The sequence below is a fragment of the Thunnus maccoyii genome, chromosome 12 (genome assembly GCF_910596095.1).
Source record: "Thunnus maccoyii chromosome 12, fThuMac1.1, whole genome shotgun sequence".
Classification (NCBI taxonomy): Eukaryota; Metazoa; Chordata; class Actinopteri; order Scombriformes; family Scombridae; genus Thunnus; species Thunnus maccoyii.
The window spans coordinates 23,645,339-23,658,963 of NC_056544.1; the positions used below are offsets into that span (position 1 = coordinate 23,645,339).

The 13,625-nt window shown below is 37.5% G+C and overlaps 1 protein-coding gene across 1 annotated transcript in view; it reads right to left on the reverse strand.

Annotated features, from left to right (window-relative positions):
- ak5 (adenylate kinase 5) overlaps positions 1-13,625 on the reverse strand; it is a 99,922-nt gene that overhangs the window by 43,700 nt on the left and 42,597 nt on the right. The window contains exon 7 of the mRNA XM_042429036.1: positions 3,221-3,311. Within this exon, the coding sequence (XP_042284970.1) occupies positions 3,221-3,311 (91 nt within the window). The remainder of the gene's footprint in view (positions 1-3,220; positions 3,312-13,625) is intronic.

Consider the following 13,625-nt stretch of genomic DNA (forward strand, 5'->3'; position numbering starts at 1 on the left):
TGTTCCCTTGTGGTGATTCTGCACCTCCTGACATGAACTTCAGTTTCCTCCTGAGTGAATCTGTTGTGGCAAATATGCTCCAAACTGTTCCCTTTATCGCACAATTACCAATTGCTATGGATCGCAGTGCTTTTAAAAGAATGATTGGTTGTTGTCACTAATGGCCAATGCTGATAAAGTATTTCTCCCATTTCTATGCATCTTCCTGCTGTGCTGCAACTGTGCCCAATCTGTGTGGCTCGACAATAATGAATCGTTAACATGAACCAAGCAGACTTTCAAGGCAGGTTTATTTAAAGCCTCAAGTCACAGTTTTTTTCCACAGCCTACGACGACCTCTGTCTAGACGCAGATGTGGAAAGACAAGATTTATTTAAATGTTTTAATATTTCATCTCATCAAAAATGGAATCACATATTCATATTATGTTTTCAAACTAAATAAATAAGCAATAAACACTGAACTCACCATATAAAAAAAAAATCTGTTAAATATGCAGTTACACAACAGTTACTGTAAGAATGACGTGATGAGAGCCAACGGCTGCCAGTTGTCATAGTAATGCAACACACTTCCTGGCTCATGAGTTTCCCAGGTGCACAGCAGTCAGAAATAACGACTGTCAGAGCAGTGATGGAGAGGTTTGTCAAAAATAATGTAGAGCTCAAAGAAATGCTGATGCATTCTGGCCCTCAAGACAGATTAACCAAACCTAAACGAAAGGAAAAGCTGACTGTCCCACAACAAACATGTCATCTGCACAAACAAACTGTCAAATACGCTGCCGAGACATTTTGACACAAACCTCGTTGGCTGGAAATAATATGGAATACTTCAAGCAGCTAAAAGAGGAAAATGGAAAAACAGAATCAAAGCCTGATGTTGTGTGTGTGTTTGTTGGTGAAACCTAAAAAATACAAACAAAATAAATACATTTATAGTTAAGTTAAATACTTATCACAGCACAGCAACATCTCATATATATATATATATATATATATATATATATATATATATATATATAAAAATAAACTGTTTACATTTGTTCTGTCTTATCAGCTTGTCAGACATCTGTAAAGCACTTTGAAATTGCACTAACCTTTTCGAAAGTGCGCTACTAAAAACTTGTTGATATGTGACATATGACGTCACAAAAGACAATCTGGGGTCGCAGTGGTTTAATCATAATGTAGAGAAACAGTAATACAACATGAAACCAAGAACTAAATACAAAATAATAGAACTACAAAGTAAAGACATTACCCAACTAATTAACTCTGTGAAAAGAAAGAATAATTTTATTTCACCATGTGTTACATTAAAGCAGAAAAGTCTCTGCTGTGAGCTGCTTTTGCACTAAACAGAAAAGCTGTGGGATTTCTGTATCGTGTGGGCACAGTTACAGTTAACACATTCACTTTGTTATGGAGGAAAATTAATCACTGCTTTGCAACCAAAACCAGGAATATTTTCACAGCTTCTGTCTGTGCAAACACGTTAACATCTCCCCCTTAAACGAAACCTTTATGATCTTTATCACATGTGAAATCACTGACTGTTAGAAACACCTGCAGAAAGCTGACTGATCATATCATTTAAACCCACATGAGACTCTTTTAGCGGGTCTTCACACACGAATGTTGATGTGTCTTCAACACATTTTAAAAAACAGTAAATTATCAGGTTTTTATGTAACACAAGTAGTCTCTATCATGTCATCTGACTGATCAAACACTCGTCCTAACCTTGTTGATTCTGTGTTTCTCACAAAGCAGAGCTAACCCTGCAACACTGGTTGCTATGCCAACTCCTGTGGTAACCAGGGAGCTGGTGGGTGATGGTTTTGGTTTTCACTTAATCTCAATCCTTTTTTTGGAGAATGTGTTTTCCACACACACACGCACACACACTGGTAGCAGTTTAAAAAGCCCTAATACTCCTGAGGATCTTCTTTACTGTGACTGTTGGTATTTTGCTGTTTGATATTCATCATCATTTGGCTCACAGCTAGTAAAGAATTCCTTCTACTACATTATATAAATACATACATACACACACTGATAGCAGCTAGTTTTCAAAAAACTTTGATCGAATGCCAGAAAAGCTCAGAGCACTTGGTTAAAGTTTAAGAAAAATACATTTCTAAAAAATAAATATCAATATACTGTAAACATAACTTGTAAGAGACATGGTTAAAGTTAAAAGCAGTAGTTTGAGTGCAGCCAAAAGCAACAGTGAATTTTGAATATTTATGTTGTAACAGTCATGCAGTGAGCAGGAGTCACATTTTGCACGGGCCAAAACGTATTGATCACCACCAAACACTTCTGTCCTTCTAAACGTAGACTTGGTATTTTATTTTAGTGCGGCTAAATGAGTTGGGTGAGTTACCTTCCACTGTGTTTGATAAACAAGGACAGGACTTAAGATCCCCTCCAGGCTTGTTTTAAAATATAAAAAATATCCTGCCTTGAATAATAATTTGTGTCTGACATGGTTTGTTCATGAAAAATGCATTTACCTTGTTAGAAATTATTAAAATGACATCTACTTCTTCTCCCTCATTAAAAAAAAAAAAAAAAATCCAGAATCTATGAATATGCAAATATTTTTCATTTCAAAAGTTTATCTGCTGGATACAAGATGTCTCCTCCTTCACTGAATAGTATATTATCAGTCAATATCATCACACTTGTGTAAGTTACATACTGGACCACAATTAGCCTCCAAACTAGTTGTGATGTCACAAATCACGCTCATAGGTAAACGTCTTAAATTCAGATCTTCGGTGAGCTCAGAGAAACTTTCCACTTCCAACAGATTAATGTGAAAACAACCTTCAAGTGTCAAACTCTGCACATACATCATTCTGCACAGTGAAGCTCAAACATCCAACTAGAGCAACAAGAAGAAAAACATGTTTTTTAGTGGAGGTGGACTTTAAATAATTTAGTTATTGAACAGCGCACATAAAATGTTAAACAGCAACAATTTGTGCTCACAAAATATCCCGGTGAGCCAAATTTCTGCAAAGTCCCAGAATATGACTTTTAATTAGACAAGAGTAATTAGACTAATTTAATGTAATTTTAATGTCGTTTAATATAATTTACCTAATTAGGATCCCTGTTGAGCTGAAATATTAACCAAGATAATGTTACTGAGGGTAAGATCTAGTTTAGCGGTGTTTCTCTCATTGTTTTATAAGTGTTAATCTCACCTGCGGCAGGCTCTTTAGAGGGAAACAGCTTGTTGTCCAAAGTCATGCTGATGTCACAGAAGACCTCCTCTTCATCCCGGTCTGCATCCAGCTGAGAGAAGAAGAAAAACATGAATTAATATTCAGTTAGTTGTGAGTTTATCGTTGGCAGTAATACGTTACTTAAGATAACTTTCATTAGAGCCTGACAGAAAACTTTTAGTAGAGCCTGACACACACAAAGGTCATGACCCGAATTTACAACAACGGACATGCACAGTCTGTTAAGCCACTGTGACATCCAGAATGAGACTCATTATAAGATCAAACATTAGGAACGAAGTCTGACGCAGAGAGCTTCACACTTGGGTTATTTTGCATTCAACACACACTGAAAAGTTTAATAACACTAGATTAATTAGCCCTCCCCTCCCCCTTTCTGTGCCAATTGGTCTCTTTCAGATTATTTGGCAGCTGGATACCTTCCTTTGCACGTACAGTTCTTGCAAATTGACCATGCAAAATCAGCTTTGTGAGTGAACTAGGACCTGATTGAAGCAGACTTCTCCTCCTTCTTAATCTGCTCTTTGACAGTCCCTCTGCTCTCGTCAGTGAGCAATGACAAGCAGCTGAAAGGTGAAATGCAACCGTGCGTACAAAAAAAAAAGCACAAAAATAAACAGACGTGGCATAATTGCTCTCAGTGTCTCCCGCTGACATCACGTGTGCGATTAACAGCAGGGTTACTTACTTTATAACATAGAAAAATAAAGTACATGAGTGCTGGAGGCCAGGCGAAATGTAAGATAAGGATAGCCCACAATCAACAACCAGCTTCCTCTGTTGGTCGCCATGGTAACAACCTAAAAACAAAACAAGAGAGACCAGTGTCTGATTTCTACTGCATAGGAGAGTCCCCTGGGCCCTGAGTGCCCTGCGGGACTTATACCTGCTGAAGAGGAGTGGATTTGATCAAACTGAGGATTCCCCAGAGAGCGTGGCATTCAAAAGACCCATCAGACCTCTCCGTTTTTGGCATCACGAGCAGCCAAAGTGACTGATCTGAGTGTCTTTATAACCAAAATTTGCTCCCACTCCAGCAAAGAGGCTCTGTATAATCCATTTACACTTACAAGAAGAGGCTGCCGGAGACTCTCAGACAAAGTGTCATTTTTCAAGGACAGATTAGTAGCTTCAACTTTTCGAGGGAAAAGCTTTAACGTTGTCTGACTGATTCAAAGTCATTACAGTGTTTCTACGTCAGGCAGAGGACAAGGAACGGAAAATGTAATCATAATGCACGTATATAAATGTATAATCAGAATTTGAGCATGTCCATAACTTCCCTCACAGTGCACAGACGGTTGCTTTTATTAACAGGAAGAACAGAGTTTGTTTATATCAGATTGTAAAGTGCAATTGTCCCCATAATTAGGCCTAATAAAACTGTAGACACTAAGCCGGCCAAGTCTGAAAATGCTATTTACTGCATGTATGACAACAATGTGTGTCCACACTGGGATTTTTAGGTTGTTTTTGTAACCATTTGCTTCCACAATGAAGCACCAAAACAATAGGAAAACAATTAAGTCTGTGTCTTTGTCTTTCAGTTGGCACATAAGTTTTGAGATTTGGAAGTTCTGCTGAGGAAGATGGTGCGATACAGTGAAAAGCTCCATCGCAGCTACTAAATGGATGTGGTGGTGAGATCGCTTTGTCAACTACGGTCCTGAGGTCAACAGTTAAAGTTATAATCTCGAAGATTTTCATTTAAATGTTTGTTAAGTCACTATCTATCGTCGAATGAGGTAACACAATGGTGACTGAGCCTATTGGATTTGCAGTATTATGAATACTATGAACCGGATGTCGATGTCCCGCCATGCATTCAAATCACAAGCGGCACAGTTAGTGATGCATTTTCCATCACCCAGTGGTTGATCCACCAGAGAGGGGAGGCAGACCTAACGCAACAGACTCGCTCTCCAATTCGCTTGCGCTAGCGTGACGTCACATGACAACACTGTTTGGATCTCTGGGAGTGAGGTCGAATGAGGTCTAAAAATACACCTGAAACTTCTGCTTAACACCATGTGGCACCAAAGAGAACGAAATGGAGATATTTGAGATTTCCACTTTAACTTTCAATCTCAACTTTTAAGCCAACATGAACAAGAGGTCAAAAAATTTCATGAGCTACTTCTGTAGAAGGACCTTGTGGAGAAATTGTTTTGTAAAAGACAAAACTGTTCATCACAGCCAACATCTGGTAAGGAGTGGTACAGACACAGCCCACTAACTTCACAGCTTCACTGAAGCGTGAATCAAATCACTATTTCATGAGTGACGACAAGTTGTCTTCTTTACTTTTCTGCTACGCAGCTCTTGACCACATCTCAGTTCTGTTTTCCTCATCAAACCTAAAATGCGAAGCTGGAATTTCATGATTTATTCACTCTGGGAAAGTTTTGGAAAAGTTTTTTTGGGTGTGAAAAACTTAACTGTGGTTTAGTTTGAACAGGAGGCCAAAATGGAGAAAAAATATGTGCTTTGGAATTCAACCTGCCACAGCATGGACGTAATAAAGCTGAGTGGCTCATGATGATGATGATGATGAGCATTAAAGGAGCCTTCTGTCAAATGTACAAAAGGTATTGATGAAGGTTAAAGAAAATACACTGGAGGGAAAAGAGCTCAGGCTGTTGTTACATTAGATTTTAGTTCTAAATATAAAACATATCAAGGAAATTATTTGTGGTCTGATCAGTATTTTTAAACAATTCCTACATACATACCATCAAAAAAGGTCTTGGCAGGGGGATCAGTTATTAGTGATCGCCTCTTCAATCATTAGTTGATATGATCATAAATATTAACAACACTTTAGAGAACATAAATGCTTTTGTCAAACATTTCTCATTAAAGAAATAGTTTTACTTTTATGCACTGACCACACAGTATATAAAGTATAAAGAAACATTTCTTTATCATGAAGTTCATTTATGACGTGAGTTGAAGTCATCATCCGTTATCATAAAGAACGAGATCGATTCAAGGAAACCAATGACTCATAGAAGGAGTATTAAAGCCTTGAGACAGTTTAAAGCAGCAGCTCAGGCCACTACTCTTTATAGGGATATGTTTCGTGCATTAATTACAATTTGTTTGATCAGTTCTTCAAGAGGTGGAACTAACAAAAAAACTTGTATTGATTTTACCAACACATCTGTGTCCAGCTTGTTTGATGTTACATAAAGTTCAGTGTTGTCACTCACTCTTGTGAAGAAGACAAACAAAACAGAAGAGAATATAAGTAAGAATATAAAAGATATAAATAGATTAACTTCTGAAGTAAAGTTATAAAAGATGAAATACCAGTTTCAAGTAATCAAGTGTTATTCTTGGAATTCAGGTCAGCTTTCCGGGTTTTTAACATGAAGACAGTTGTTCATACTTTTTCTTTAGCTGATACTGATTAGTTTCAACGCCGGTATCTCATTTATATTTCAGAAATAATGAACAAATACCTTGCTATCGTCCCTGGAGAGATAACAGACCCAGAAAGACGGAGCGAGATCTCTTTTGTTTGCTTATATCTGCGCGGCATCTAGCAGCATGTAGGAAGGAAGCTGCGGCTGAACTCGCTCGGGGAATATTTAATTACATCGGTCCTTTTTCCTAGAATGCCATGACGGCTAAAATCGAGGCCGCAACAAACAATTATCTCTCCCTTCTTCGGTTTCCTGTAAGGCTTCATTGTGCAGGTGTGTGTCAAATGAGTCAAGCCATCCTACATCAATGAGGCTGTCACTCACTCACACATCATCTTTGTCATCCTCACTTTTATACACAAAAATCCAAATGTCATATTAGGGATAAACATCATAAATCCCAAATTTTACCAATGGGAAACTGACAGCAGCTCAAAAGTAAAAGCAATTGTACAACGGAAATAGGACAAGTTAATTCAATGAAACACTGAGAATTAATAGACTCGCAGACGTGAGTATTGACAATTCAGTCATTCAAATTCAGCACTGATGATGTGGAGTAATGAGTCATTGCTATTGTTCTTTTATAGAATTATGCTTCCCCATATTGGACCTGACATTTAAAATGAAAGGATTACTTTCACACAAAAGCCTTTTGCTGAGCGAAAGCAGTTAAGCCCCAGAGGTTATTGCATTCATTAGTCAAGAAACTATTCAATCCTTCCTTGGGATAATTACTGAAGAGCAAGAGGAACTTATCCAATCAGAATTTACTCAGATAAGACTGAAACTAAAAGACTATTCAATCATTTTACAGTTTTTCATGACACTAAAACTGAGTGGATGAAAATATATGTGCTGTGATACAATAACACGTTTATCTGTGAGTGAAAAGCTAAAGCTGTTATGTGCAGCATTTAATATCATATCGGTGTTACTGATTATTGTGACATATATTGTAAACAAAAAAGTCTGGAAAAAAATCACCTTTCAGCATCTGCAACTGCAAAACAACTCTGAAAACGTTAAAGACATTTACACTGGAGGAAGAACCTTGTCTCCCTGTTTTGTGCCATAAAGCAATTAATTACATCTACGGCTGTATGTTCTCCTGGTTTTCATGTTCATATTATCTTTAAAAGCCTCTTGTGACGTGTGTAGTTTGAACTCCCGAACAAGGTCGGATGCAGGTTGGAAACAGGTGAACATTCATTCCTACTAATATTGTGATTGATTATTAATTTAATGATGCTGATAAACCCGAGAAAACAGACAAAGCGTGCATGAAGAGGAGCGTTATCCTAAATATATTAACTAATAATGACACAGGAGGATCGCACTTAACAAAATGTTTTTGGCCTTCATCAATGTCACAATCATGCAGTGTAGCTGTGATTTCCTCCAAGGTAATTAGTTTTGCACCTGGTAAGGCAATCAAATACATGACACACAGTGAGCATCCGGTACTGAAACAAGAAAGAAGGCGGAAACCAATTCACCACAGGAAAATGTGGCATCATGCCCAATCAATTTGAGGATCATGTGCCCTTAAATATTTGAGATTGGATGGCTTTAGAACTTGTTAAACTCTATTTTCACAGTATGAGTTCTCAATTAGCTTTAATAATATCGTATATAAAAGAATATCTCTTTTCTTAATGTTTTTATTCCCTCCTCACTGTTTAAGCTACTCGGTTTCCTCCAGTCAGAAAGCACTGAGTAGTAGTATTAACAGCAGCTGAGCTAGCGGTGGCTGTTTAATAGAATTGATGTTAACCACAGTGTGAGGTATGAATAACCGTAATCTCAGCTCATGCTTTAAAACAAATGAATTTATAAATTACATCGAACTTCAGAATTTAAAGTGACTTAAACTTCAGAGGTTTCAACTATAATTAGTTAAAACCTATTTTACAAAGAGTCAAAAGCTAAATAGTGTAAGTAAAAACAGTAGCTACATGTTTGTGAGTTTAAATAATCTGGCTAGTTACTCCTGAGTTTAAGGCCTTTTCGTTTACATTTTCTTGTTTAACATTTCCATTAAATGCAATATAGTGTTAATAAGTGTCATTCAATTATAGTTCTAGATAGTTACTGATAGGGGGCAGATTGCTCATAAACATGGAAGCCAAAGTAGATAATTTCTGGTAACAGCTTGGTTTGGTGTGAACATTAACACACTGTACTGTACTGACGGGTATACTGTTTTACAAATAAACAGAAAATTGATGAAATGTGAGACCAACAGCCAAGAACTGAGGCTACAAACCTCATGGGGGACTTCTAACTTGTAATCCATAACACATAGCAGTAATATTAGCAGTAATAATAAGTGACGGTCATGACTTTATCGTATAATCAAGCACAGTGTCCTTTGCTTCAGGAGTTACTGTCTGCAAGAGGACCTTTATGTCTTAATCTAAACAGAGATATTTACATTAATTTCAGGAAATCACCAGGCATGTAGGAAGTTTCTGTGCACATAAAGATCATATTTATGATGTTGGTCTCTGATTGGAAGGTTTTCTCTGGCGTTTAAACTTACGCAAGAAGGAATAAATTGGTATATTTTGATAAAGGGCTGTTCACACTTACTAACACCCACAAACACACATGCAGTTAGGTGATGTGGGATTAAATGTGAAATATAACAACACGTAGTTGTTCAGCAGCTCACAGCAATCCTCCACAAATCTATTGTAAATAAATATAGATTTTGTTTGTCTTTCTTTTTCAGTACAAGTAACGCCCAAGTGTTCAGCGCGGACATCATCTGTCATGAAGTTGTCTTGTAAGAGCGCTTCAGACTGTGTCAACCTTTGATTTCCGAGGCGTCGGGCGTGTGTGTGATTGCCGAGACACACTGTGAACGAAGTGGGAGTGCTTGTCTGAGGCTGCATGTCGACGCCGCCGTCAGCAACACAAAGAAAATGGAGATTCAAAGCAGCAGTTCACAGGAAGAACAATCCATCAATAAGCTATCACGATGTTCAAATCACACAGTTTAAGGGCTGCAGACTTCTTTCATTAACAAGTATGAGGAGAGGAAATTGGTTATACCTCAGGTGTTTTCACAAAAACACAACATGTCAAAATTGCAGAGGGAAAATGTACCTGTAATGGACCGCGGCTGGTTTGGGAGCTTTAAAAGTTGTTTTCGTAGTTGTAACTGGTCAACTGACATATTCGGAAATTGCTGTGAGTTACAGCTCTGTGTTGATCATTGGCGATCACTGAATAAGTCAGTTGACCTACTACAACTGCCATAAACATTTATATCTCCTAAACCAACAATGGTAAACCTATAAATGGACATTAAGTGTACATTTACAGCATGTTGTATTTACATTATGGGTATTAGCCGACAGTCTCATCCAGAGCAACTTCATTATTCTTACATCACTTGTACCTACTGTTAGAGTTGGCAATAAAAACTGTGGCTCGGTGCCATATAGTGCTCTGATAATAGAAGTAGAAACTGTGGCTACTTCAGTTTAATCCATTTTTAATGAGCTTTTGGAAATAAACATAGTGGATGACTAATTTTAATGGGATAAAAATAGCGATTACTTGTACCAGAACCTTTAACAATATTCTGCATGTCTTCAAGAGTCATTAAGAAATGTATGAAATGGGGAACATGTTTTTTTTAATTAGACAGGAAATGATATGTAATTGTGCAACATGCAAAAAAAAAAAAAAAAAAAACATCTTTTCAGGATCATGAATGTAGTTACAGAATCCACTTAACCACAAATATTTAGCTTCAAGAGTCTTACAATAATCTCATGAGTCTGTGGAGGGTTTTATTGAGATAATTACACAACAGAAAACACCGCAGATTCACACTATCCGTCTGAATTTACTGTAAGAGACTTACAACTTCAGACTTGTTTAGTCACTGTGTCTTAATTAAGTTGGCTCCACTGGGAAAACAGAGAGGACGTGGAGAGATTTAGTAAAATGTAGCAGGCTGCAGAAATCTTGTCTCAGCTCCAGTTTTACATCAATTCAGCTGGTTGTGTTCAAACATCTACACACGTAAACTGAAATCTTTAAGTTAGAAACACTCTAACGTATATCTGAAAGTGTTGAGTGTTAATCCTTAATGTTTGTGTATGTTGTATTGTATTTTCCATTCTTTGTCAAAACCTGGCACTTACATTACGCACAATTCAACCACCAATGCTGTGTATCAAATTGCATACTTCTACTTTGTATGTACTGTAGCTGCCCTTACAAAGTATATACTGTTGCATGCAGTATGCATACAATTGGGACATACAGTACTACTTAATCCGTCATTGCACTGTCATTGGTCTGTGCTCTTGGCGGCTCAGTCGATGTGACGTATCTTCTGCTGCTCAGAGGATTGTGGGTCAGAATAGCCAGAACAGCGTGCTGGCTTGCATACTGCAAAATGCGGCTGGATGTAGTAGGACATCCTGGTACTTTTGGCATACTGCATTTGACATATTAAATCTTTTTCTGGCATATTAAATGGTTGTATGGGTATCGGAACGCACTGCAACAGTTTGTTCAGCTTTTCAGGTGTGTTATGCTAGTAGCGGCTAATGCAGACTCGAGCCCCTGACCTCAAGCTCAGATGAGGAACTCCACTTCTTTCTAACTCCACACCTCCTGATTTTTCATTTTCAAACTTGTTCCAACTGATGCTGAGATTTCACACAGCTTCAGGAGCCACAAAAGGCTTTACACAACTTTTTTTCCATATATGCAGCAATACTCTGCAAGAGACTTGTAAACAGACTAAAGGAGGATGTTTCATAGTCAAAGTTTTCAAAGCTGACGTCCAGAGAGGAGACTCAAAAGCTCTAGACTTTATGGTGTTGCAGCTCCGTTGACTCCGTTTTAATTCAGCATCACTTGCAGGTTTTAATAATCATGTCAAGTCAAGTCCATTTTATTTGCATAGCCCAATATTGCAAATCACTAATGTGCCTCAGGGAGCTTTAAAATCCTCCATCCTTAGATGCAAAAAAAACCAACCTTTAACTGGGAAAAAATTTATACTGAAAATAAAATCACAATAAAAATAAAAATCACACCTTGGATTCAAAATTGGAAAAAAAATAATGGATTTTTTAAACACTGGAAAACTCATGAGATTTTACCACCACTGTAGAGAATTGCCTGAGAAAGTTTCTCCCTCTTGTAGCGCTCTGCAAGCCGAAGGGTGACATCGCATGTCACTTAAAACTCTAGTTTGATTCAAGATGGGGACTTTGTTGGATGTCATTCTCCTATTTCTCCCCCTTGTTTCCCGCCTGCCACTTCACTGTTGATTGTCCAATAAAGGTGAAAATGGCAAAAAAAAAGAGAAAGTTTTCACCTCAACTGGACTCTCCTGCCTTCTGTAGTAAATGTTTGTTGTGTTTCTTCTGTCGCCTTCATGGCGTCTTGTTTTATACACGGTGAGCTTAGCATGATACAGACACTACCAGATGGTGTAGTAGATGTGAATTAACTGAACACCTTTCGTCAGTTAAACACTCAGCATGTCTCTGAATAGGTAGCACTTAAGTCTTTAACCTGCAATAAAGCCAAGCGCAAAACAATATTGCACCTCATCTTACATTTTAACCATCATGACACTGAGATAAGTTTAAGAGGGTTGCAGAAATTGGACCTACGCTTAATTTTAAAGACACTAAAACTGCCATCCATGCCTTTTATTTAGTCACGTCTGGATTATTGCAGTGCTCTTGTCCTAATCAAAAAGCTTTAGTCAGGTATCAGACTGTATGAAAATCAGCTGCTGCGCTTCAAAGTGGAATTAAGAGATGGGATTGCTTTATACCTACTTTAACCTCCTTGTCTGTGCATGTTAGAGTTAATTTACTTACTGTAGGAAGCTTCATCGCTTTTATCTGCTTCTGTTTTAACTCCTAACTTTATTATCTTGTATTTTTTTACTCTTATTCTTACCTTTTCTTTTTGTTTTTATGCTATAAAACACTTTGTGATACAAGTTTAGAAAAGTGCTTTCTATATAAAGTTATTGTTTTCCGTCTGGCGCTCTCCTTAGAGAGGACACTCTGCAGGCTTTTGATTAAAAAATGAGGACACAATCATGTGTCGGTCTGCCTTCACTTCTCCTGACTCCACAGGGGTTTACTGTGGCTTCAAACTGAGGTGACGTTTTTCATTACTTTGTCAGAAAAAAAAAGGCTGACACAGACAGCTATCGGATTATATAATAACCTCTGTTGATTACGGTGCTCTGGAGCATGATTGTAGCATTATGATAGTACAGCCAAGCAGCTTTTCTCTTAGAGCGGCTGTGAAGTGTCTGAAGCAAACGCAGCCTCTGCCAACAACCAACAAGCTGTGAAAAGAACATTTTTAAAGTTTGTACATTCCTGCCAATGTAAAAGAAAAAAAAAACTTCCATACTGCACTTTTCTGGCCAAATTATGTTGTTTGGAAGTGTTATTGTTATCTTACAGTGTCATCGTTGGAAAAAACATCAAGATATCTCAACTAACAGCTGAGTACTGTATTAAATTTACAAAACGTTGACAGCAACTGGTAGGATTCTCAGTTTGACAAGTTGTCTGGGTATCATTTAACATTTTTGGATACAAGTGCTGATATGATGTGAGTTTTGGTACCAATACCAAAGCAATATTTTTTGATAACCCTACTTTTCCTTGCAAGGACACACATCTCACTGAAGTATAACAGATGACACACAGTTATAAACGTGTGTCATGAACGACCTAACCCAAAAGAGACTAAGCTTCTCAGTACACAACTTCAGCATCTCAGTAAATTTCCACCACAGAATATAAAAGCTTCATTAAAACTAATCTTTAATTTATAATTACAGTCAAACTTCTCAACCGTTAAATAGTGTTCAAACATGGAGGAACTTTGCTGGAATCATAAACAGTCTAAAACTGGCTAAATTA